This window comes from Thermobia domestica, chromosome 6 (assembly GCF_964235325.1).
Source record: "Thermobia domestica chromosome 6, izTheDome1.hap1.1, whole genome shotgun sequence".
NCBI lineage: Eukaryota > Metazoa > Arthropoda > Insecta > Zygentoma > Lepismatidae > Thermobia > Thermobia domestica.
In genome coordinates this window covers 203,341,190-203,369,181 of record NC_137459.1, presented here as the reverse complement: position 1 = coordinate 203,369,181, position 27,992 = coordinate 203,341,190, and the positions used below count along the sequence as shown (strand labels likewise).

At 35.3% G+C, this 27,992-nt stretch overlaps 1 protein-coding gene across 24 annotated transcripts in view; it reads left to right on the top strand.

Moving 5' to 3' along the window:
* Positions 1–27,992, top strand: part of FoxP (forkhead box transcription factor P) — a 1,320,908-nt gene that overhangs the window by 1,219,806 nt on the left and 73,110 nt on the right. For 21 of the 24 annotated variants that reach the window (XR_014131897.1, XM_081762611.1, XM_081762608.1 and 18 more), the window contains one exon: positions 21,755–21,781. The exons of the other annotated variants lie outside the window; for them this stretch is intronic. Coding sequence is in view for 20 of the 21 variants with exons in the window: in XM_081762611.1 (XP_081618737.1) it covers positions 21,755–21,781 (27 nt within the window). In the remaining variant the exon portion in view is untranslated. The remainder of the gene's footprint in view (positions 1–21,754; positions 21,782–27,992) is intronic. 24 annotated transcript variants of the gene reach the window in all.

The following is a 27,992-nucleotide window of genomic DNA, read 5'->3' as shown; positions in this document are numbered from 1 at the left end:
AGAACTGAAGGAATTGACAACAGCAGCTAGGGAAAAAGGGATTTCTTAGGTTGAAACGAGACATCTGGATATTTTAGTCTTTTATTCAGCAAACAGAAAACATTTCCACGTACGATCTTCCCTCCCCCGTTCTATCTACTTCTGTTCATCATGCCATTGTAAGCGCTTTAATTTGTGCAGTTCCCTAACATATGAATGTGGTTGGCAGAATACCAGAATTAATTTACATGGTATGAGGGATTTGTTTCTAAGTTATCTGATTAAATTATCGTACAAATTGCTGTACTTCAGTGCTGCTGTTTCACAGTTGTTGAAGTTTTACTTTTCGTAACTTGTTAGTTGGAAACACTTCTTTTGATCACCTGGAGGGGAGAAGCTGGTAGAAATTGTGTACAAAATTTGCCAACAGTACGCTATAAACATTTTCTGTAAATTCTTCATTAGATAAGGAAGAGTAAAACTCGGAAAAAAGAATAAAAATAAAAATGTAATAGTCCTAAAGACACTCTCTTATAACTGGTTGTTTTCAGTTGCACGCAGAGAGATGATTGGAAAGTCTTAGAGAAATTATATCTCATATCGCGAAAAAAACGAATTTTTAAACCAAATAATTTATATGTGTACATTAATTCTCGGGTGGGTGAGGGTAAATTCACGGCTCATTCTGAATTAATTTCAGTTCCGAGCAGTGGGGATTCTCGGAAAATCCTGAAGAACATATGCAACATATTGTATCATTTTTTTTTTTTTTTTTTTTTTTTTTTTTTTTTTTTTTTTTTTTTTACGAGAGTTATCACGGAACTGTTTTTGAGAAAAATGAGAGTAGGCAATTAATTATTTAGTGTTCACTCAAGAAATGACCTACCCTGTATTTGCCGAACATTATAAGTATAAATCACCTGATTCATGTATTGCTGAAATTTGCGACTTTGCTCAGGTCTAAATTGGATGAATAATTATTTAATACTAGCTTCAATTACCTGCTTCGCTGAATTAAATTAAGAAAATATAATAATATGTTCCGTTTGTTAGTCATTTTTTACTATTACTAAAGCGCTCTTTGATATCGGTCAGTTTCGATGATTTTTATATATCCCCCTCCGTTACCCATGTTAAAGTGCACGGCATCGGAAGTGTCATGGTTCATCTCAGCGACCCCGTAAACTATGAATTCGACACTGATATTTTCATTTCGATCATTCATATATATATATATATATCCCTTCCCCAAGTTGCGGGGCTAAATTTGGATTCAAACAGCATGAGAAGTGTCATTGTTCATCTTAGTGACCCCGAAAACTGGATTCGACACTAATATCGGTCATTTTCGATCATTTTTAAATGTCTCTCCCCTCCCCCATCTTTAAGTTACATCTTCAAAGTGATATGACAGAAACCATCTCAGGTTTAAACTTCATCTAGGTTGTAAATTTGATCGAGATCGGTAGGGTGGTTCAAGTTACAAAGCTTTATTTATTTTTATATATCACCCCTTCTATCCCCTTCCCCGAAGTTCTACCGTCAAAGTGAAATGATAAAAAACATTTCAGACCTGAACCTCGTGTATGTTAAAAATTAGATCCAGATTGGTCGTTTGGTTCAAGAGTTATTAAGTTTTATTTTTCTTTAACTTCTTCCTCCCTCAACCCTAACTTCTATCGTCAAAGTGAATAGATAAATACCATCCCAGGCCCAAACCTCATCTATGCTGAAAATTTGACCGAGATCGGTCGGGTGGTTCAAGAGTTATTAAATTTTATTTATTTTTATATAACTCTCCCCTCCCCTCTCTCAAACCCCTAAGCTCTACCGTAAAAGCGATATGATAAAATGCACCCCAGGTTCGAACCTCATCTATGTTGAAAATTTGGTTAAGATCGGTCGGGTGGTTTAACCGTGATGAAGTCAAAAAGACAGCCACTTTTATTTTTATTTTTAAATATATATGTAAATCTCCCCTCTCTACCCCTATGTTGCACCGTCAAAGTTAAACGAAGGAAATATCCGAGGCCCGAACCTTATTTATGTTGAAAGTTTGATCGAGATCGGTCAGGTGGTTCAAGAGTTATTAAGTTTTATCTATTTTCATATATTTCCCCTCCACCTCTCCCCTTCCTCTAAGATCTACCGTCAAAGTGAAATTATATATATATATATATATATATATATATATAAACAGGTTTGAACCTCATCTATGTTGAAAATTTGATTGAGATCGATCTAGTGGTTCAGGAGTTATTAACTCACGAACAGAGTCACTTTTACTTTTATATATATTGATTTTAATATATCTCCCCTCCTCCCCCCCCCTACATTGCTCGTCAAGGTAAAGTAATAAAACAGTTGAAAATGCTCCATGAGCATTGCCAGAACGAACTTAAAAAGAATGGAGAGATGGAGTGGGAAGGAAAACTGTCATTGTTCCTAGATGTAAAAGTAAATCTTTTTACCCGCATCATCTTCTCTCTCTCGCAAAAATTAGTAAAATATTATCTCTCTATGACTTACAATTCTCGAGATATGGCTGCTTAAATATCTAGAAATTAGAACTTTTTTGGCCAATATCTGGGGAACTGTGTCCAGTTGGCCAGTAGATAGTTAATCAATGGGCACTGGTTACTATTTGGTATTAAAATGTTCACCATCCTCTTAGGTATTGATCAACACCAATATGATCTCTCTACAGCTTATGGTTCCCAAGCTATGGCTTGTTAAATATCTAGAAATTGGCCATTGTTTGGCCAATATCACGGGAACGGTAAGTTATAGAGAAACGATATTGGTGTTAATCAATACCTAAGGTGATGGTAAAAATTTTGGTACTGATATTAGTTGGTGGCCACTGGTCAACTGGCCATTGGCCAAACCACTGGTTCAGTTGGACAGTGGCCACCGGTTACTATTTAGAACCAAAATCTTTTCCATCCTCTTAGGTAGTCTTCAACATCAATATCAGCTCTCTACAACTAATGGTTCCCGAGCTACGGCTCGTTAAATATCTAGAAATTGGCCACTATTGTCCAATTTCAAGGGAACGGTAAGTCATAGAGAGATGATATTGGTGTTAATCAATACCTAAGAGGAAGGTAAACAATTTGGTACCGATATTAATTAGTGACCACTTGGCAACTGGCTATTAGCCAAACCAGTGGCCATCGGTTACTATTTTGTACCAAAATGTTCACCATCTTCTTATGTATTGATATACATCAATATCATCTCTCTACAACTTATGGTTCCCGAGCTATGGCTTCTTAAATATTTAGAAATTGGCCATTTTTGGCCAATATCACGGGAACGGTAAGTCATAGAGAGATCATATTGGTGTTAGTCAATACCCAAGAGTATGGTACGCATTTTGGTACTGATATTAATTGGTGGCCACTATACAACTGGCCATTAGCCAAACCAGTGGACATCGGTTACTATTTGGTACCAAAGTGTTCTCCATCCTCTTAGGTAATGAACAACTTGAATATGATCTCTCTATGACTTACGGTTCCCGAGATATGGCTCCTTAAATCTCTGGAAGTCGGCCATTTTTTTGCCAATATCTCGGGAACGGTAAGAGTGAGGCAAAAAAATTAATCACTTTCTCTGATAGTTTTTGAAGCTCTATCAAATGCACGGTTCAAAATTGAAAAAATCGCAAATAACAGACAGACAGACAGACACACAGACACACAGACATATAGAATTCAGTAACGAACTTTTTAAGTTCGTTGAAAATACATCCCAGGTCCGAACCTTATCTATGTTGAAAGTATGATCTAGATCGGTCGTTTGGTTCAAGAGTTATTAAGTTTTATTTATGTTTTTATAATTCCCGCTCCTCCCCCTCCCCAAAGTTGTACCGTCAAAGTGAATAACTAAAAACACTCCCAGGCCAGGGCCGCATCTACGTCAGAAATTTGAGCGACATTGATCGGGCGATTCAAGAGATTAAGAGTCACAAACATAGTCACTTTCAATTTTATAATACAGATTGCCGCACTCACTGTCAAGAATTAGGGTCGGAATTGATTACATTTTATACTACACAAATTTAACAGCAGAAAAACCACTTAAATAAAATCTTGTAAATATGGAAACACAAGTAGGAGACTGAACAAAGGAAAAGTGTACTGAAAGAAATTACTTGCATCAGTTCCTGAAAATAATATATACGGTCTGTTAATTTTCACTCACTTGAACGACGTACGATGTGATTTATTACCAACCCAGCAGTTACTGTCCATTAACTAGTGTTTCATAGTCTTATCACTCACCAGTTTCAATCCCAAATAACAAGAATAACTTTTAATCTCTAAAATAATATTTTTTTTTTAACGATATACTCTGAAACATATGTAACTCATATTTGTGCGTATGTCTACTTTGGGGGATAGAAAAGGGTAGTAAACTCACAACTGTCTGATTTAAACTCCAGGCAGTGAGGATTACATGTGAGACAAATTTAGAACTCATGTGACAACCGTCTTCCATTTAGACCGCAACAAGTTTCGTTTAGCATTGCGGTACGAAAAAGGGTGTGTTTGCGTCCATTATGTACACACTGCAGACCTTGATGGCGACTTATGACGTGGCTGACAGTGGACTGCTTCAGACTTAATCTCTGAGATGCGACACGTTGGTTTGTTTGGTTCCTGGAGAGTAGCGTCCATTTACGGAGACTATGTGAAACGTAAACCTTTTCCGATCCACTGTAATGCGTTCAGATTTCAAGACTCTTCCACCGGGAATCGAACACATAACTTCGTATACTAAACACCGAGCCCACTAGCCACTAGACAAACGTGTAAAGCTATATCATGTTGCGGTGATTCACCTGGCCTGTCCGTCGATTAATATAACGAAGCACGTTAGGTGACACTTCGTTAGTAGCCCCGAACCGAATGTTTGTATCGTGGCGGACATAAGTCTTTGACCAGGTAATGGCGACTGATTTGAAACAAATGCAGAGTATGAGAATTAAATTTGTCATATCTGTAGTTTCGTGTGGAGAAGAAACAAACTTCTAAACCAAAGGTTTAAGAACAACTCAAAGTTATTATAAACTATGCCGAAGATTATTGACTTTCATCGCGATAAAATACGAAAGACGTTTTGAAATGAAGAAAAGTAATATACAACTTTCCAAGCGGAGGCAAAGAAACCTCACATAACCACACTAAACACAAATCATTTACCGCGTAGTGATCGTGGTTCAGTGGTAAACGCGCTCTACCAGGAATATGGAATTTCTTGGATCGAATCTCCGTCGGGGAAGTATTTTTCTTTCTTACTTTAGAATTTTTGGTGCCGATGACACATGTTTTATTATCTTCAGATATTTGAATACTCGGATGTTTCACTACTTGAACTATCAAATCTTCAGGAATAAATAGGAATAATAATAAACTAATAATAATTATTATTATCTCGTAGAAGATGAAAAGCTAGGAGCTAATTATCGCTAAGGTCATACCATTGCAAGCAGGAACGTGACATTTGGCAAGAATATTTCGGTTTTGTTTAATGTTGCCGACGAAAAGAGGAATTTCTCACCTCGTTTCTAAAACAAACAAAATAGCATGAGAATTAAAATTTTACATTCGAGACGGGACAAGGTTAACTCAAATTATCGTCTCGCTTTGGAGATGACAATCGAGACGAGACGAAAAGTATCGCAAACATTTCTCGTTTTGTCTTGATTCTCGAAATAGTGTATGTCCATTCTTTAAGTAACAATTGTTCTGTAGACTGAATCTTATAGGGTATAGGCTATTTTGTTACATTGTATTTCAGAGCTCATTCAATTATGGTCTGTGTAGGTATTTTTGTAGCAAAGCTTTTATAATTACCTCTGCATATCCCAAAAATTAGTTTATTATATGCCTTACTGTTGAGTGATATTCAGTTATTTTTACTAGTTTTTTTTCTTCTTAAAACATACAGTAAAATACATTCTATATTATTATTACGGAATATTTGAGACGTCAATATTACTTCCTATTAAAATGCAAATAAGGATACTGAAGTTAAGAAAAATGAAATTAATTTGTTTGGACCCTCTATAAGGATGAATTGCCTTATAAGAGATACTTTGGAGGAAAAGAAGGGAAAAAAGGTGTCAACTTCTTGACAATATGAAAATCGAACCTTCGGATGCCTTACAAGAAACTAAGTAGGATTTGTCTTCATAACGATACATAGTAACGCCCTTTCTTTGGGTAAAATACTTTGGATTATGTATGCGTTATGTTGATACTGTTATACTGTTAACAAAATATACAAACAAATATAAAAAAGAATAGTTCCTATTTACAAATTTTGGTTGAACAGATATATGGAACGTGCTGGAGATGGCGAACGAAATTATTATTATTATTTCTGGCAAGAGTGGAAGAACTTAGAAATAATTCCACAATGAAACAGTAATGATTCACACATTTATGACTCATAACTTATGTATTCATGAATTGTTTGCTAAACACGGTACTTTTCAGAGGGTAAGAATCGAGATTATAGACTGTGACATCATGTTATCAGTATTTCTCCTGTGAAGGAAGTCCTTTCACCTCTTACTAAAGAGAGAAATTGACTATTTTTCACGTTATTATACGTCAGAAATATCAACATTGCAAATTATTAAATATTTCTTAATTTCCTCGGCGGGAATCGAACTGCGGACCCCTAAATTACGAAACGAATGAAAAGCTACTACCCTAAGACTTCACTTTCATGTAAGAGTCAAGAAACACTTGTGTATGTAGGAAATTGCAAACGTTTACGATTCCAATATTTTATTAACGGTGAAATACTGATTTGGGTCATGATAAAATACTATAGTCCAGAGAATTCAAATGTAAATAAAAAAGACTTACAAACACACTCGGACATAAATGAGAAAGTGGCCTAAATGGTAATTCGAATCATTAACTGGAACCTGGTGCCTCAGACCACTCTTTTTTTCTGATTCACCGAAAGTACCTCCGTAACTTATCGCTATTATATTCTGTTATTCTCGTTTTACAGTTATTTCCAGTAACCTTGAACGACAGGGACACGAACACGGATATATCGACGACATTTAATATTTCAAGGGCTCTCCCACCGGGAATCGAAATTGAGACCCCGCCTACTAAACTATCTTATGGGTGGGGTACCTGGTTCGTTCCCAAGGCAAGTAAGCTTGAGACGGACAACATCGTGCTCGTGGCTTTTCTCGGGATACTCACACTTTCTCATTCCATCAATTCGTCCATCATAATTAACTTGGTTTAATCATAGTCTTACTCAACATAACGGGCATAATCGTGGGACATTAATCGTAAAGAATACATTTTCAAGCTGTAAACCCAAACCAATCCGAACCGAAAAACAGTTGTATTTTCTATTGCTCATTAACGTGTTTTCACAGAAAAATATATAGAGAAAAAAACATGAGGAATCGTAATTCCATTCAAAAGTGAAACAGCAGACTCATAATACCTTAACCTAAAACGAAACCATTATATATCGTTTGGAACTTTTCCAAAATATATACGGATATTCTGAAAAGTGATAATATAACGTGTTTTCAAACAAAACTCAACCAAACGGTTCGTTTTCTGAAATAAACGGACACATTCTGTTTCAAGCTTAAACCGAAACCAAACCAGTTAACCGACCAGAGATGGCGTGGGTCAATGAAAACTTGACCTACTGACACACTACACTCCGTGACCCACTATGACCCATGACCCACCACCCATTGTGATCCACTCTGACCCACCACCAACTATGACCCACTCCGACCCACCACGCACCATTAATCACTGACCCACCAAAACACATCGTCAACTATGACACATGCCCCAGGGCCTCTTCTCTACTGACTAAAGAGATTACAGTTGTAATAAAAGCAGGTTGTGAAATTCTAACTAATCGGAGTTTGAATTTCTACGGTCAATCGCTCAAGTACCGCTCTGATACAATAACGACGGATCTGACCTTTTACGGTATAAAATGGTAAAGTGTTTGTCATGGGTAAAATTACGATGAATTTCTGTTAAATTATAATGGTTTAATTATTTCCTTGTTGAATTATCGATACTTTTTAGTGGAAAAACGGAGGAAATTTTTAGTCCCAAATCAAGGTAAGTAAGTTCGTTTCCAAAGCAAGTAAGCTTGAGATGGACAACATCGTGCTCGTGGGTTTTCTCGGAACACCCACGTAAATGTGTCTGAAACGTGTCCCATAGTTTTGGAACTATGGGCCTTTTAAAGTTCATTTTTTCATGTTTTCGGTAGGCTATAACTCCGAAAGGAAGCATTTGTGCACTCAGGTTGGTCTATACATTTTGTTATATTGGTGTAAGGAATCAACAGCCAAATGTTGTCTTTGTTGTTTTGGAACACCCTATGTATATATTTGGGCGGAAAGAGCGGATTATAGGGGTTTTATCTCTAAATTTTAGCTACAAAACGGCAGTTCATTTCACGAGACAATAATATCAACTACAATCTAGGTACTATACGTGTTCCACCAGAGTTAGAATGGGTCGAGTTTTCTGAGTGGGTCAGTGGGTCGTGGGTCAACAGCATGTGACACACTGCAACTCACCAGGACCCACTGCGACCCACCACCCGCTATGACCCACTCTGCTCACTGCATTGTTGACAGCATCTTCTGAACAGCATATTTTTTCACCATCGACGCTAGCCATAGAAACTAAAACACGTTTCTGATTCGTTGCAGTTTGCGATTGTCCAAACTTGGTGTATGTATTGTGTATTATAGTATTAATAGAAGAAAATTGTCACTTTGTTGGAATTGAAGAACAACAACATTGAAGAAGCAGTTAAGATTAAATTTATATCATGGCAGTCAAGGTGGAACAAAACGAGCCAAGCAGGGCTTCAAACCCATTGCTACTACTACTACTACTACTACTACTACTACTACTACTACTACAGGGTGTCCAATATACAATGCAACCCGGAGTTTGGGATAGTAGAACTTTTGAACCAGAAGCGGTACACAAATAATGGTTATACCAAAAGGAAGCCTTGTTCATGCATAATTTTTTAAACTAGGAAGCAACGATTGAAGTACACTAGGAACCACACAGTGTTGCCAGATATAACCGAAGGTGTAAATCAATTTCTTTGTAAAACATGTAAATTGACTCATAACTCATACGTATGGATGTTCTGTCGTTAATTTTCAGTTTGTTTAGCTTGAGTAGCTTGGAAATTATGGAGCAAAAAAAAGATTTTTTCATTTCCACACATAACTAATCGGATGAGGTCTCTGTAAGGGGAAACTAGGGAAATCGTAGTTTTCATAAATTAACACTCAGAATTGGCAACCCTGCTGATGTTTCAGTGCATCAAAAGGTGTGTTAAGGACTGCCTACATTATGCAATTCCTGAAAACAATGGAAAACAAACTTTGAAATTATCATGATAAAATTTTTACTTACATGCACTCGGGAACACTGCTATTCATTTCTATGGGACTATTTAAAGCAAGAGGCATACAAGAACAATTCTCGAACTATTCAAGACCTGCAAACGAACATTCGCAGTGCCATTGAGAACATTAACACGTCTAATCTTCATAAAGTTACTGCCAACCTGGTGAAACGTGTGAACCAGTGTTTGAATCAAAACAGGGAACACTCCCAGCATCCGCTGTCGAGCTGGTAACTCATTTCTGATAGTAGCAGTGTTGCTGGGTGCATGTAAGTAAACGTTGCTTCCTATTTTAAAAATATATGCATGAGCAAGGCTTCATTTTGGTATAACCATTATTTATGTATCACTTCAGGTTCAAAAGTTCTACTATCCCAAACTACGGGTTGCGTTGTATATTGGACACCCTGTACTACTACTACTACTTATACAGTGGAATCGTATAGCAAAACTGCACACGTAACGTGAGTAAATAACCTTTTTGAGTATTATTTTTTATAAAAACAAAAAAAAAGAACTTTCCTTGGCCCGGGTTTAACCCACATCAAAATAATTATAATTACTAGCGCAATGCGCCACGCATGACACATTGTACCACGAAGACCGCCAGCAACAGACATTTGATTTCTGCTATATTTCTGGTACGTGACGAGAAAATGATCCCGCGCATTTAGCTTCTATGTGTAGGGTCGAACGTGATTTAAAAATATTGTCCTGGACACTGGTGAATTTGTCTACGGTTTACTTTCATGGCCTCCTTTCCTTTTTTCGTTTGTTTCTGTTTACTTACGTGAGATAAGTATCTCTAAGTGAAAAAAGAACTTGAGGAATTTTTGGATATTGATATTTGTAATTGTAATAATAGCAATAGGACTTATAATAGCAATAGGACTTTCGAGACACACAGCCTGTGAGTTTTTAGAGGAGCTAACTACTGGAAAAATACATTTTTGAATCACTGTAATATATAAATTATTATATAAAATAATTGAATGTTACTATGTGTGCCTAATCATCACGATCAAATTGCAGTCAAATGAAATGAATTTTGGTATATAGTTAGGCCTTAATCCAAACTTGGATGTTAGCATATTGCTTTCATTGTAATAATATCATAAGGGATAGTGGGGATCCGAATTTTTTTGCGATAAAAATGAGTATCTCACAAGCAGTTCAACTTACGGACCTGAAATTCAGTATATTAACTTCTTATTGAAAATGAACAGAACGTCCCCTAGCATTTTTGAACTTCTCCTTTATGGGGAGGGGCAACACTTTCTATATATGGTAAATTGATAGTTGGTTAGTTTGTAAAAATAATCGAAAATGATCGATACTAGTTAACAGACAATACAGTGCTTCGCATCATATATCCATATATGCTTACCATCAGAGGCGTATCCAGGACGGACTTCTAGGGGGCGGTAGGTTGTAATACTGTTACTTAGAGCTACTGTTAAGAGCTCCAAACTCTGGGATGATATATATAAAGAAAGTTTCCTCTTCTGGGTGGGGGCGATTGCCCCGATCGCCCCTGGATCCGATCCTGCTTACCACGCGTTTTCTACTATAATAATTGCTGAAGCTTGTTTATTATATGGAGCGCTTAGAGCACAAGACAAACAACCCATAAAGTTGTGAGAAAAATGGACATAAAATTTGTAATGTAAGCTTTAGTACGTTGGTCTACTTAACTTGATTTGGAGCTTTAATAGTTTTATTCGTTTTTCCACTGAAAAGTATCGATAATTCAACAAGAAAATAATTAGACCATGATAATTTAACAGAAATTCATCGTAATTTTACCCATGACAACTACTTTATCATTACATATCATAAAAGGCAGATCCATCGTTATTGCAACAGAGCGGTGCTTGAGCGATTGACCGTAGAAATTCGAACTCCGATTAGTTAGAATTTCACAACCTGCTTTTATTACAAGTGTAAACTCTTTAGTCAGTAGAGAAGAGGCCGTGGATCATGTGTCAGAGTTAACGATGTGTTTTCGTGGGTCAGCGATTCATGATGTGTGGTAGGTCGGAGTGGGTCATAGTGGGCCACGGTGGGTGGTGGGTCAAGTTTTCATTGACCCATGCTATCTCTAGACGGTTAACTGGTTTGGTTTCGGTTTAAGCTTGAAATAGAATGTGTCCGTTTATTTCAGGAAACGAACCGTAATTTGGTTCAGTTTTGTTTGAAAACACACACTATATTGCCACTTTTCAGAATATCCATATATATTTTGGAAATGTTAAAAATGATATATAATGGTTTCGTTTTAGGTTAAGGTATTATGAGCCTGCTGTCTCACTTTTGTATGGAATTACGATTCCTCATGTTTTTCTTTATATATATATATATATATATATATATATATATATATATATATATATATATATATATATATATTTGTGAAAACACCTTAATGAGCAATAGAAAATACAACTGTTTTTTGGTTCGGATTGGTTTGGGTTTACAGCTTGAAAATGTAATCTTTACGTTTAATGTCCCACGATTATGCCTGTTAGGTTGAGTAAGATTGTGATTAAACCAAATGACTTATGATGGACGAATTGATGGAATGAGAAAGTGGGAGTATACCGAGAAAAGCCACGAGCACGATGTTGTCCGTCTCAAGCTTACTTACTTGCCTTGGGAACGAACCAGGTACCCCACCCATCAGATTGTTTAGTAGGCGGGTCTCAGTTTCGATTCCCGGTGGGAGAGCATTTAAAATATTAAATGTCTTCGATGTATCTGTGTTCGTATCCCTGTCGTTCAAGGTTATTGTAAATAACTGTAAAATGATAATTACCGAATATAATAGAGATAAATTACGGATACACTTTCGGTGAATGAGAAAAAAAGTGGTCTGAGACACCAGGTTCCAGTTAATGATTCGAATTACTCTTAAGACTACTTTCTCTTTTATGTTCTTGCGTGTTTGTAAGTCTATTTTTATTTAAATTTAAATTTTCTGGACTATAGTATTTTATCATGACCGAAATCAGTTTTTCATCGTTAATAAAATATTTTAATTGTAAACGTTTGCAATTTCCTACATAGACGAGTGTTTCATGACTCTTATTTGGAAGAGCACTCTTAGGGTAGTGGCCTGAGCATTCGTTTCGTAATTTAGGGGTCTGCAGTTCGGTTCCCGCCGAGGAAATTAAGAAATATTTTATAATTTACAATGTTGATATTTCTGACGTATAATAACATGAAAAATAGTCAATTTCTCTCTTTAGTAAGAGGCGAAACGACTTCCTTCACAGGAGAAATACTGAAAACATGATGTCACAGTCTACAATCTCGATTCGTACTCTCTGAAAAGTATCGTGTTCAGCAAACAATTCATGAATACATAAGTTATGAGTCATAAGTGTGTGAATCATTACTGTTTCATTGTGCAATTGTTTCTAAGTTCTTCCACTCTTACCAGAAATAATAATAATAATATTTTCGTTCGCCATTTCCAACACGTTCCATATATCTGTTCAACCAAAATTTGTAAATAGGAACTATTCTTTTTTTATATTGGTATGTATATTTTTTTAAAATATTAATCTAGCGTATACATAATCCAAAGTATTTTACCCAATTAAAGGGCGTTACTATGTATTGTGATGAAGACAAATCCTACTTAGTTTTTGTTTAGGCATCCGAAGGTTTGATTTTCGCATTGTCAAGAAGTTGACACCATTTCCCCCTTATTTTCCTTTAAAAGTATCTCTTATAAGTCAATTCACCCTTATAGAGGATCCAAAAAATTTATTTTCATTTTTCTTAACTTCAGTATGCTTATTTGCATTTTAATAGACAATAATATTGACGTCTCAAATATTTAATAATAATAATAATAATAATGTAGAAGACCAATTCCGTATAAGGATAGATTGTATTAAAATCTGTAAAATTGCCCCTAGCGTTAGGCAAAAGTTACAAAATAGTCGGGATTGGAGAGAAATATCAGGACCATCAGGACATACCCTCTGCATACGTCCCTACAACTAGCTAAATGTTAAACGAAATGTTTTCAGGCAAATTTGATGTAGAAAGTAGGACTACTGAACTCACAAGAGGCATAAGAAAATTTGTTATTAAGTAATGGTTATGCCAGCTAAGTTACAGGAGACGTCGATGATGAGAGTGAAAGAAATATTGGAATAAAGTGGGAGGAATCGGAACCCGGAGAAAACCTACACACGTGGCGTTTGTCCAGTACAATATCTACTAGGCAGAAGGTGGGTGGAACAGGGCGGTCCATTTAATTCACAACACGTCAGTAATAATAATAATAATAATAATAATAATAATAATAACAATAATAATAATAATAATAATAATAATAATAATAATAATAATAATAATAATAATAATAATAATGGTATTAAAACTTTGAAAGTTGCCCTAAAATTTTACAAAAATTACTTAAAAATAGGGATTTCGAAGAAGGGGTTCCGTACCTTCAAGACACACCTCTGCAGCTACCTAAATTTTAAACGAAAGCGTTCCAATCAAGTTTCATGGCGAAAGTATTTTACTGTATGTTTTAAGGAAAATAACTGTAATAAAAATAACTGAATATCACTCAACAGTAAGGCATATAATAAACTAATTTTTAGGATATGCAGAGGTAAATATAAAAGCTTTGCTACAAAAATAGCTACACAGACCATAATTCAATGAGCTCTGAAATACAAAGTGACAAAAAGCCTATAAGGTTCAGTCTACAGAACAATTGTTTCTTAAAGAATGGACATACACTATTTCGAGAATCGAGACAAAACGAGAAATGTTTGCGATACTTTTCGTCTCGTATCGATTGTCATCTCCAAAGCGAGACGATAATTTGAGTTAGCCTTGTCCCGACTCGAATGCAAAATTTTAATTCTCATGTTATTTTGTTTGTTTTAGAAACGAGATGAGAAATTCCTCTTCTCGTGGTCAACATTAAAAAAAAAAAAAACGAAATATTCTTGCCAAATGTCACGTTCCTGCTTGCAATGGTATGACCTTAGCGATAATTAGCTCCTAGCTTTTCATCTTCTACGAGATAATAATAATTATTATTAGTTTATTATTATTCCTATTTATTCCTGAAGATTCGATAGTTCAAGTAGTGAAACATCCGAGTATTCGAATATCTGAAGATGTGTCATCGGCACCAAAAATTCTAAAGTAAGAAAGAAAAATACTTCCCCAACGGAGATTCGATCCAAGAAACTCCATATTCCTGGTCGAGCGCCTTGACCATTGAATCACGATCACTACGCGGTAAATGATTTGTGTTTAGTGTGATTATGTGAGGTTTCTTTGCCTCCGCTTGGAAAGTCGTATGTTACTTTTCTTCATTTCAAGACGTCTTTCGTATTTCTTTTATCATGATATAAGTCAGTTATCTTCGGCATAGTTTATATTAATAACTTTCAGTTGTTCTTAAACCTTTGGTTTAGAAGTTTGTTTCTTCTCCACACGAAACTACAGATATGACAAATTTAATTCTCATACTCTGCATTTATTTCAAAGCAGTTGCCATACCTGGTCAGACTTATGTCCGCCACGATACATAGATCCCAGAACGATTTTGCCTGCAAGATATCATTAGCTGTAATCCGATACTTGGATCGTTTTCGCGACATTGTTTTATTTTTCTGTTATACGGAAAATAATAATTTTCTACCGTTTCCAGTTTTAGTAAAGAGATCCGGATAAAGATAATATGTTTACCTGAGATTGTTTAATCGATTGAGAAAAAAAAACTTATCGTTATCCATTACCGTTTTTGCTCTGATACCTGTTGACAGACAGAAAAGACGGACAGACATAGCCGTTCTATAAGACTTGGGGTATTTATTTGTAGCGTAGTTTGGAAGTCTAGTAAGTGGCATCCCTATAAGTCCTAACATCACTGACACCTTTAGGTACATGAACCTAATCTTCGTGTGCAATTTGCGGAATGAGACAAATTATTTCTTCGGCATGGAGAACTGATCACTGATGTGAGTTGAGCTATGTAAAGAAGCGAAACATCTAAACTGATCAATTATTAATCATCATTGCTATGATGCGTCTGAAGGTGTTTCTGGAAAACTGGCGCTGCGGGGCTCTTTCTTTATCAATGAGGCCTTATAGCCGGTCGAATATCGTTGAATGTTAGGATATGATATCTTGCCATCACTATTGTCAGAGAAATGGGTATTTTTTGTGTTTTGCTAACAAGTTGACGCATTGAGAAATAGTTGGCTTGTAGCTGCTTGGATCAGCAGTTTTCAAGGGGTGGTCTTATGCACTCCTTCCCAAATTTAATAGGGTGTGCCAACGTATTCCAAAATTTAGAGGGGATTGTCTAGGCGTCCCTGGGCCATGGACCATGACCCTTGAGCCAGGGACCTAGGAACAGAAAACTTTCCCCAAGTGGGACCCTTACTACTGAAGCGTTTCAATTAATTCATGTGAATGGTTGATTTTTCCATATGAAAAAGTTCTTACTGAGGAAGGTACAGAACTTAGGCTCATCTGTGAATACAACAATAATGAAATACGATTGACAATTCAAATGTGTGTAGTTCTAGTTTCTTTAGAACCACAGGACGTGGATGAAGGCTAGTTATTTATCCATGGTGAAGCTCCTGGAAATGGGAAGTTAGAAAAATCTTGGAATATTTTCTGCATTAGTAGCTGGAAAACCGAGGTGCTCCATTAGCTATATGGACTTCCTACCAGCAGAGATACATCACACTATTAATACTGTAGAAGGATGGAATGACAAATGCATTGCTTTAGCTTGGTAGCCCTCAGTGATGTAATGATCGAAGTTTCGATGGGTATACGCTCAACCAGATGGGTATACGCTGTCGTTCTTTAGTAAACTTAAGGTGAGTATACGCTAAACTGTAAATAGTTATGGTGGGTATACGCCGTATTCTTCCATGTACGCCCCATTGCATCTCTGATAGACCCCCATTTGCCTCAAGTCGGGAGCAGAAAGCACGAATGTGATGTTTATCAGATCAAAAGAAAGAAATAAAATTTGTAAATGAATAAAATGAGAGAGAGAATCATTCAGAAGTACGAAGTCACTGGTGTTTTGAGAAACTGCCTGAGAAGTTTATTCAAAAGCTAGATTAATGCACAATTTTCGTTGAAACTGAGTATTTTTTCAGTCTCAAGCCTAGGAAAACTCTGACAGTATGTTATCATTAATGTTGGTATGTCTATATAAGCTATAAATAATAATAATCCTTTTTTAAATTATGGAATCTTAATATGAAATATTTTGACACCTTCAATTGATCGCAACTGTCACAAGTTGCAAGTGTCAGGACACCATAGGAAAACGCATTCGGTACTACATTTTAACATAATTAAATATTCTGGTGTTTCTTATTTCATTTACTTTTGTTCTGCTGGTTACTTTCTCTTATACTATGGCTTCGCATTAGATTCCCTCTTATATATGTGTGCGGTTTCTTCTTGATAACTAAGATATGTTCCTCACTTTCAGTACTGGTTACTGTGTGTTATTGTTATGTTATCCTCGGATGCCATAAGCTCTTAAAATCTTCGATAATACAAATTATTAAATTGATTAAAACAACTTTTATGCAGAATCAGTTTCTAGAACTAATTTTGTTGCATTAAATGCTTATAACAGTTGATTAAACATATATTTTGATAATATACGTGCAGAATGTTTACAAAGGTTATATACATACTTCAGCAAATATTTCATCAGAATAAACGAGAACATTATAATAAACATAGGTTAGAATTCACCTAGTTAACGAGCCAAAAGTGTATGAATTGTGACAAAATATTGGGAAACTCTAAGTTTGAGAATGACTGGATATATGTATTAGTGACAATTAAACACTAACAAAGATAATCAGGTTCAAAGAGCCTATTCCGCGGACGATAGCTGTGTAAGAGAATACACGAAGATCCTCTAAGAAGTTATAAAAATGTACAGTTTCTTGTAACACGAAGTCGAGTCATTTTGTTCTACTTGCGTATTTCTGTATGCATTATTATTGTTATTGATCTTATATCAACGTTAGTACTACTCACTCATTAAAACCTGTTCCTTACGAATCTGGGTAGCCACCATACAAAAGAAAGCTGAATATTCAATTTACTTTTAAATATTACCGTGCATAGAGTATTTTTTCTCTGTGATAAAATATATCACTTCCGAAATTTATTGTCAACTTTTGATGAAAAATTTAACATTAACAAATATGAGAAACTTGAATTTATAGATTCAGGCTGTTCAATTTAATGGCGAAGCTATTTTATTTGATAAACATTATATTTGATTAGTGCTGATCCCTGAATGACCAAAGTCAAATTTCATTGTTTTAACTCTTTTCATAAACTTATTTACATTTTTCATGTTTGATCGGCAAAATCAGGATATTTATAGAAATTAAATTCAAGTCATATATATATATATATATATATATATATATATATATATATATAATGTGTGTGTGTAAATGTGTGTGTTTGTGTCTGTGGGTAAATGTACGAGAACTTATTAGTGGTAATATGTCTGGCAAAGTGAAATGAAAGATCAAACACACATGAACTTATTTACAGTCCTTCAATGTAATATGTTGCAACGTAATGCATTTCCACACATTTGACATACGTTGGATGCCTGTGATATCTCCTTTCGTTCCGCAGACACTGCTGTGTTCCGAGGTCGGGTGTTCTTACACGTCCCGACCCCTTGTTATAAGTTCTTCGCTACTTGTGCTCTATGACATCTTATCGTGGAAAATGATGGATTCTGATTGCAAAATGTGTGATTTTTTGCGCATAAGAGCTGGAAGCAAATACAAACTGACGTACTAGCCCACATTCACTGTTTTGTGAAAGCATAACTTTGGTGCTCATATGACACAATCATCACCACCTTCAAATTCACTGGTACTTGTCAGGCTTTTTATGGAGGTGGTGAAACTAATTGACTGTCGCTTTGTTCTGAACACGCGATCTGGCCCATGTATCATCAGTTGAAATAATTCGAGAGAGGAATGAGTTACCTTCCAGTTGCAACATCGTGAATATGTCCATATTCCTATCTGTGCCATTTCTGAACCTCTGTCAGGATACACAGTACTCATTTTGACGATATCTCGCTGATATTGAAGCTTTAAGTTACCACCAGGTATACAGAGGATGATGAATTGTTAAGTTGATTTGTTAATTTACTGAATCGACGGCGTGCCACTCCCAAGCATTGTGCGTAATGCATCCAGGTGTTGTGGATCTGTTTTCGTGCGAGGATTCTGCGCCAGTAAGTCGTTTCCTGTCAAATTCCTTGGCTGATCTAGTAACTGTGCGATACGGTTAAGCTAGGTCCTCACATGCCTCACATAAGTCCTTACGAATTTCGCCTATACATTCCTACCACCCGCAACCTGAAATTTTATGAATATTTGCTGTTCTTGACACGGTACATTGTTTAGAGGGTTACACGCACACACTTTGCTTTCACGCCTTCTAACTACCACACAACAATACTATTCGTCACCAAACACCAACATATGATTCATATGAATATCATAAACAAAGCCCAATCGTATTTTGTGCCAGTGACAAACGACATGTGTATACTAAAAGTTTTGCGACTACAAAAGTGATCTTTGTATATACATGGAACAGTATTTCAGACACAATTGGAAGGCCATCTTACACTGGAAGTATTAACAATACAGGAAAATAATTCCAAACGAGGCTGGTCAAGGCCTAGATAATACCTCAGCACCCCTGGTGGGATTTAGACAAATGATATAAAAAACCCAGTCAGGATAGCCGAAATGGGATTCGACTCTGGGATTTTCCGATTGCTAGTCAAGAACACTATTCATTTAAGCTGGCTCGATTGATTCAATCTTTCACCATCAACAGTTGATCTAATATGGAAAATTCATCATTAGACGTGCCATGAAAATATGCGAATTCCATCTTCGTAGGCAGTGACTCGAGTGATTGCAAGAAAAGATTAAAGATGGAATTTAAATTTTGAATTATTGTTTGTCTGAATAACAATTTATTACTGACTGATTAATGTATGAATCACAAGGATTCAAAGTTGTAGAATCAAATAATATAAAATAGAGCATAAGAGACCAATCGATGATATTGACCTGGTTATACATTTAGAAAAGAGAGTGAACTACCTCATGGCTAGTGCTCACTTTTGATGTGTGTGTTCGAATTCTAGAATCTTGCTGTGAGTAGTATGCTTTGAATAGAAACCCAAATAGTAGTTTGGATCGTACTTATACAAACTTCGGTATAGCATAAGGATGTAAAATAAATTGAGAAAGACAATCACGAATGGAACCTGTTGATATTATTAAAAAAATGAAAGACATTAAGTTTTCCTCTGCTAACATTATTTATTATTATTATTTAACAGGTATATCAAATACATTACAAATATAGAAAGAAAGAATAAAATTGAATTTTGGCTGACGGAGAAAATTTCAAAGTTTGACTTGTGAGAGTAAAAAGTTATTATTGATATTTACGCCAACAACTGAGTTGCATACCCACTGTCAATATGGTTTCGAAATTTCATCTTTCCATAGGCGTTCTAGCGTATACTTTTTTTGTGAGTTTGCATAAGATTGACGAAATCACTGCCGAATGTAAGCTGCACTTACAATATATTGTTACCCTTCTTATTGTTATCTGAATTTTGTAATTATCTTCAGATTACTATGAAATCCAATATTTGCTGCAAAATAATGTCTGTGATTTATCTAAAATATTTAAATAAGGAATCTAATTTCTCTTTTGGATTATCCCTTCGATAATACTCATTGATATGATATTTTGTCAGTAGTGAATTATTGGGACTTTTCCTATTTCCACTTTTAACTGTCATCTATGTACAAAAGTCGTTTTCACTTCCAACTTTCTCTCTTTTTCTCTTTCTCTATCGAAAACAGCACTAACGATTTCGTTTATATTTCATAAATCAATATTGCATTAATAACCCTATAATATGGTATAAATCGTTTTTCTAGGAAAAATCCAGAATGGGTGTTTTACTTTTAGGGTAATTTCTTTATGTACGATTTTCTCATAAAGAAGTCAGGGGATTTTGTTCACAAATGAGTATTTCACTAGTGACACTACAATATGGCGTAAATGATTCATCATCAAAATATCGGCTAAAGGCAATTTACTATTGGGCTGTTGATAATTTTCTGATATACACTTTATGTATTGTTTTGGTTCATATTTCGTAAGTATTTAATTAACAACCCTATATTGTGCCGCAAGCCGTTTTTTTGTAAAATAATCTGCAAGAGGGAGTTGATTCTGAGAGTTAAGTTTCTTTTGACGATTTTCTATTAAAAAAAAAAAAAAGAACCTGCTCAGGCGATATGTGATTTTTCATAAATACATATTTCAATAACAATCTACAAAATGACATAAGTCGTTTCTCATAAAAGGGTAGCTGTGGGTGAATTTTCTTCCGAAACCGCATATTATATTTTTTTTGTTTATATTTCATAAACAAACATTTTAGTAATAACTGCACCATAACTTGATTTAAGTTAAGAAGTGGAAGCGAGGAAATTTAGCGTGGTGGTCTGTGTGTTTTAGTTCGATAGCATTGTCAATGTTCCAGGCTCTTATATTAATGTTTTATTTATCTTAATAAATACTTTGAAGTTAGTGTGCTTGTTTGTAGTTGAACTTCCACAAACCCTATATAAGATATGGACATTTGACAAACGTAGGGCGGAACCATATGAGTTTCTACCGAAAATCCAACCGTGGTCTCCCGAGCTCAAGACGGAAACACTAACAATTTAACTACGAAGAAATCTTTGCCCGAAATGTGTATATTCCTTTGTAAACACGATGCATATTATATGAGTGTCCAATGTTGAGCATTCAAAGAAAGTATACAAAGAAAAGCATTTTAAATACTCGTGTCTTTTACATTATCGTATCGTATCGTATCTGGGAACTCATGTAGGTACAGTCTTATACTAGACATGTGTTCCATACGCTCATTTACTTGTATAAGTTAGGTATTTTGTGTAGAACCAGGAGTTAACCATTTAAAACAGTTTCGTTGATATTTTTTTTTTTTTTTTTTTTTTTTTTTTTTTTTTGTGGCTCTAGTCTAGATATTGTGGTTAATAGAGCTTATGTCATCCGACAAAGAGAATCTGAAGACGGCCTTGAGGTACATTTGTCTCTTTTTTTTTCCTTTGAGGTGAAGGAAAAAAAATATCATCATATTATTTTATAATTCATTGTTGTTCTATTTTTCAAGAATGCCCAATGTGAGAATTATTCTGAGGTAAAGTAATTTTTTTTTTATCATTGTAACATTCTTAATTATCATTATCATTATCATTTTAAGGTGAAGTGTCTCTAAATGGTACGCTTTATCTTATTTAATCTTTAGATTTAACCTTAATAATTAGTGAAGAATTCTCATTATTGTACTTCAGGTCTCTTAACAGTGACTGAAAGTTCTCTTTTTCTTAACACACCAGCTGTAACGTTCCATCATGAAGTAGCATTTTTAAAACAGAGTCCTCAGCATATTAAGGAGAAAAGCATTTTTAGTTAGCTCCGAATACAATGTAAGTAATTACATATCGAATTAAACTCTTGGGACCGCCTAGAGTCATAATTTGAAAATTGAAGAGCCCTTCTCTGAACCTTATGTTTAAAGGTTCATAAACAGGATTCAGTTTATTAAATTTAATACTGACTACAAATTATATCGAGTGAACTGTATGAAATTAATTTAATGGTACTTGTCTCATGAATAAAAATCTACATTTATTATTATTTCATTTGGTATAAAATGGTTGTGGAGCCTGAGACCTGGAACTTGGAGCTGAGTCATTAGTAAATAAATTATATATTAGAAATTGTCTTGGACAGATGTAAACTTTCTTCTATATCCATCAAGACCCAAAATTACATTTGAGCTCCATTGTAAGCGTCTTACTTACCCAGATTCTAACCAGGGGAAATTATGTGGTAGAGTTACATCATACATAATCTCAGTGTTGAAATGTGACTTGAAACCCCTTTAAAACAAGAAACCCCTTTAAAACAAGAAACCCTGTAATTGACATTTGCAGTGTAGCTTTAACACGGTTTTACTTTGTAGCTGCAGAGAATATTAAGTCTAATTCCTAACTTTCTGATTGCGATTAACATTGCAAGGAAAATATATTTACGTACTTGTAGTGAACTCAATACAGCACAAACAGAGAATTAATCCATTATAGTTATTTTTAACTAGTTACTTCGAAATTCGTCTGGTGTGTCTTGAAATAAACCAGAAGCAATATTTTAAAAATAAATCGTGATAACCAGCACAAGAAATGAAATCGCAAGGTGGGTAGGGTACAGTCTACATCATACACCTAACATTTTATGTCTGTTTTCTTCCTTTCAAATCAATACGTTTCCTTTTTTAACTTACATACTCTATATCTAGGATTTATAACCTGAAAATTGTATTAAATTTCGAATAATTTTATCATTTGTAGTAAGAAGTTACATTAAAACTTGCGTCTTAAATGAAACTCAAGGCAGTTTAGTAATAAAATTAACACTCGAATGTGATAAATATTAATTATAAGAGTGAAATATTGTTTGTGTCGATCTCAGCAATTACCAACAAATTTAGGTTTGGAGAATGGTACTTAATAGGAAAACTTCAAATTCCTGCCAAATAGCATGAATATTCAATACCTGATGTTCAATATTCAACGTCAATACTGGCTCACAGAGTATTCGGTGTTGGCTTCGGAATCGACAGGTAGTTATGAAGCTACTTTAATCAAACCCCTGTGCTAACGACGTATTAATAAGTCTCTGGTCAAACTCTTAATAAATTATAATGATTTGAAAATTTTGTTTATAATGATTTGTTTCATTTTAAGATTAAATTCAGGACTTAAAACTATGTCTAATATTCAGAACATAATTCAGTACTTCCTTCCTTTCTTCTTCTTCTTCTTCTTTTTAAACAGTCAGTCTTATTTATGTCATTAAATTGTAATATTAACCTATAGTAGCACTAGCAATGTTTCTTAAATTCATTTTGTGTGTTTGGAGTTTAACGCCTTGTTTTACAAATTCTATGAAATATATAGTCTCTAATTTAAATTTGTGTCCTGTAATTTGTATCTTGCCGCCATCTGTAATAACCCGAGAATGATTTAATTTAACTTTAGAAGAACTTATTTTGTAGGTCTACGTAATATATGTTGAACGGATTTGTTTCTTGTCTATCTTTGAAGTACGAAAGTCAACCGTGCATGCAGTAGTCTGCTACATAATATATTTTAATCTTTATATATATATATGAGAGAGAGAGGCTAATCCGTTTCCATTCGAGCAACGTGCAGACAGCTAAACATGTCAAACCAGGTTTTATAGACCAACAAGGCTGTCACATATATATCAATCTCTTAGTTGTGTTGTGCAAAAGAGTGAAGCTGTTGTAGTGGACAAAATACCGCTGAGAGAAGTTACTTTTGGAAAGAGTACACTGATTGATTATAGGGAGTCTGGGGGCCAGAACCCCTTACCGGGCCTTACCTTTAGTAGTCATATTTTTTCTAATTTAAATATTGAGAAATGTAATATTGGTTGATAAATACTTTGTAGTATCGCACCTTCAAAATTATTTTTTAATGACGTGCAGTTGCAGCAATGGATAAAAGCCTAAATTACCAACTTATGAGTCGATCACTAGAAAATTACTGTTCTTCTGAACTTCTTGAACGGCGCCTTTCACCACGACAAGTTTGCAGGATAAATTACTTCTGGAAAGCCTCCTAGCAGGAGCGGAACAATATACCTCTGGTACAGCTACAACGAACTCTGCTGCAGTGAAAACTGTGATGTCATACAATGATCCATATCGGTAGTCATTACATTGAGTATGATCAATGATGGCGGGAATATCTAAGGTAAGCGTCAACTTCAATTTGTTTGGATAGAAACGGATTAGCCTGTGTGTATACACACAAGTCAGTCAATCAATTCACAGTGTGTTTTAAAAGTCATATAAAGTGTATAATTGAAAACATAATTACGAGTGATTTTTCTTTATGGGTTCAAACTGGGATACTCTGATCATCTAGCCACAAATAACATGAACAGTGTATTTGGCCAGTAGTGATGGATGAATGCATTATACACCATTGTTTTGTGAAACTTCCAGTCGATAACATAACACTAAAAAATGAGCCGCTCCGCTAGCGACCAAGAGCATGTTATGATGAGCTGCATAGAAACATCATGGTAGCGGACCTTCAGGAAAGTATTCGTGGTATTGCTGATAAGTTAGGCATAAATTATACTAATGTCATTCAACTGCTCCACGCAATCGGTAAGATAAAATATTTGGACTCACAGGTGCCACATGAGTTAACACTGGTGAGCAAAGATCGGCATTTGGATGTGTGCAATTTTCTGAGTGTACAGAATAACTGGGAAGATTTGCTGTATTGTCACTTATAATAATAATAATAATAATAATAATAATAATAATAATAATAATAATAATAATAATAATAATAATAATAATAATAATAATAATAATAATAATAATAATACGCCAATCACCAATCGGAATCTCATACGCCCCTCGGAAACGGTTAGGACAGTTATGGGATCGTGATTATCGTTCACTGTGGTTTCAAAACCTCCTCTCACACGTAGAACGTGTTATTGCTGGTGTTGGAGGTGATCCATATGTCTTTCCCCATCGAAGCAAAATCATCACTGCGGGTCATCGAAGTGCTGATCACAATCATAATGATCATCATAATCAAATTTCATGCAACAAATTCATTGCAATATAGTTACTGATGGGTGCTTATAAGGTATACATTTTAAAAATTAAAATTTTATATTTGTACAAAAATCGGTGTCCCTATTTAGGATTTTATTTTAACAATATTTCGGCTCTATCTGTCGCCATGCACTCTGCTTATGAGTATTGTAATTCCTCACTTTTATAGAACTTAAAGCAGCCATTTTTTAACTGTTTCTTGAAATAAAATCAATGTCGTTTACCAATTATTTGCTATGTAAATTAAGTAGTTTTGTGTTGACGGTTATTTCCTTATGATACTTTTCAGTTCTTCTTAAATTTCAATGTACATTTTTCTTTCTTTTTTTACTTTTTTCTTTTTTTTTTCTTTTTCTTTTTTCTTTATTTTTTTGAAAATAACACTTAGTTTTAAACTTGTCATTCATGTTTAACTTCTACTTCAATTTCTCTTCAATTCAGCTTCCATGAAAGTGGCTGATAACAATACTTATAAGTGTTGAATTGACATAGAGTATATTTGCGGAATACTTGGGGGATAGTTTTCTTTTAGAGGACAAGGAACCACCTCTTCCAGCATCTCGATCAATTCTTGCTACGAAAGAACTTCACAGATGACTAGACAGTGTAACATGCAGTTGAGGGCTTCTTCGCTCTACACTCTAGCCTTCTTTTGTTATGGAATCCAATCGTTGGTTGAGCGATGATAAAAGTGGGTGGCTGCAGAGGGAGACTACTTTGACTAACAAGTCATTGGGTCGGGTTGGTGCGAGAAATATCCTTGTAACCTGTGCCACTTTCAAATACAAGAAAATGCAATGCCTGGTTAGTGAGAGGAATATCATGCTGCAGCCACACATTTTTGCCTACCTACCATTGGCTGATGAAATAAGTCTGGAGTGGGAAAGAGCCATCAACCGCACCCAATCACCAGAGAAGAGCTTCCCTCCAAGAAGTGATCGAAATGCCGGAAGATGTTGTAGTTGGTGGGAGAGACACCAGAAGAATACGGTGAGAGAGAAGGGGTTTCATATTGCAACTCACACAGAACCGTGTTTTGAGCGACATGTGGGCACCCGTTGCGGTGCACAATGAAAACAGCATGTCCGTTGACCACTGCTGGATGATTGCGGAGAAGTTTGCGGTGCATTTCGTGTAGTTTATCACTGTAAGGATACTCAGTAATGCTTTCGCCTTGACAGAGAAATACACGATGACTCACCCCTACCATAGACCAACATATCAGCAAGAACACTTTCTGCAACGGGAGATAGATTTGAAAACCGCCTTGGATGTTAATCACAATCCAAGTACTGTCCTGACCGCGTTGAATTGTCGTATGGGATCCATTTTTCATCAGCAGTGAGAATTCGATTCCGGAAACCTTCTCTGTTTTCCATATATTCAGAGAATTTCACACATCCAGACAACGATTCTTGTTGGCCCGTGTCAATTCATATAACACCCACAAGTCCAAAATTTTCACCGTACCGATTGCGCCTAGCCGCCGAACGACAGTGATATGGTGTATGCTTAACTGCAATTCCACGAACAATTTTCGGAGGGTTCGCTTCCACTGTGTTCTTAAGAAGTTTGTCTTAACATACTGTTAGTTTGTGGCCACGGAATTCAATTTCGAATGTTGTGTCATTAGTATGAAATTTTACAAACGAACGACGTTGGTGCCTTCATTCATAACTAATGGCACTAATATAGTGTTAGTTTCATTCGTGGTTAAATATGCAGAATATCTCAGTTTGCACTTGTAGAAGAAAATCACTGTATGGTGTCCATAATGCACTTTCACGTGACCACCTTGAACAAACATTGACTCCTGATTGGTTGGACATTCCGTTCTGTTTTCTAAACGTGTACGAATTTTGTGACATAGTAAGCGAGATTTGGTTGTATGCATTGTCTGTGTTCAGAGGGTGTTTCCTACCAGACATAAAAACGGGTATTTCAATCGTACCAACCCAATATATATAATCATATTATTATGAAAAGTCAATCGTCGGAGCCATTAGAATTTTACGGATTAGACGCTGCTTCTACTGTAGCAACGAAACAACAGCTACAGTAAAAAATGATGAGCTTTCAGTGGAAATCCAATTTATTAGTGAATTTCTATAGCGGAGAAAATTTATTTCCTTGTCTAAGTTTAACACTTGATTCTGAAAGAAATTGTTTGGACCCCTAAGAGATTAATTTGTTATTCTGAGGAAGCTTCAGTAGGAAATGGCAATTCAAATTGTGCTGCATTATTATTCATCTTATATTACTACTGATAATGAACTAATAACACTGATTTAACGCCCTGTACAGTTCTCAGGCGTACAGTGAATCTATCACTTAAACCGGGATCCAAACCACTACTGGGATTTGTATCCAAAACCACACCAGAAAATCGAACGTGGGTGAAAGTATACAAAAATCAAATAGGTTATCCACTTGGCCACAAACGGGTACAAATACTGTTAAAAAACACTGTTCGACATTAAATGATAATTTACATTGCATATTTTGTATATTCATTTACAGTAGTTTCATAAATTGTTGTTCTTTCAGTAACTTTACACACATTGACAATTGGTTTGGGTTACTTCGTTGCTCGTTTTCTTTTTTAGTTTAGAAATCAAGGTTTCATGAAGGCATAAGTAGAATGTCATTCGTACGCTTCCGTGTCGGAATGCATTTATTG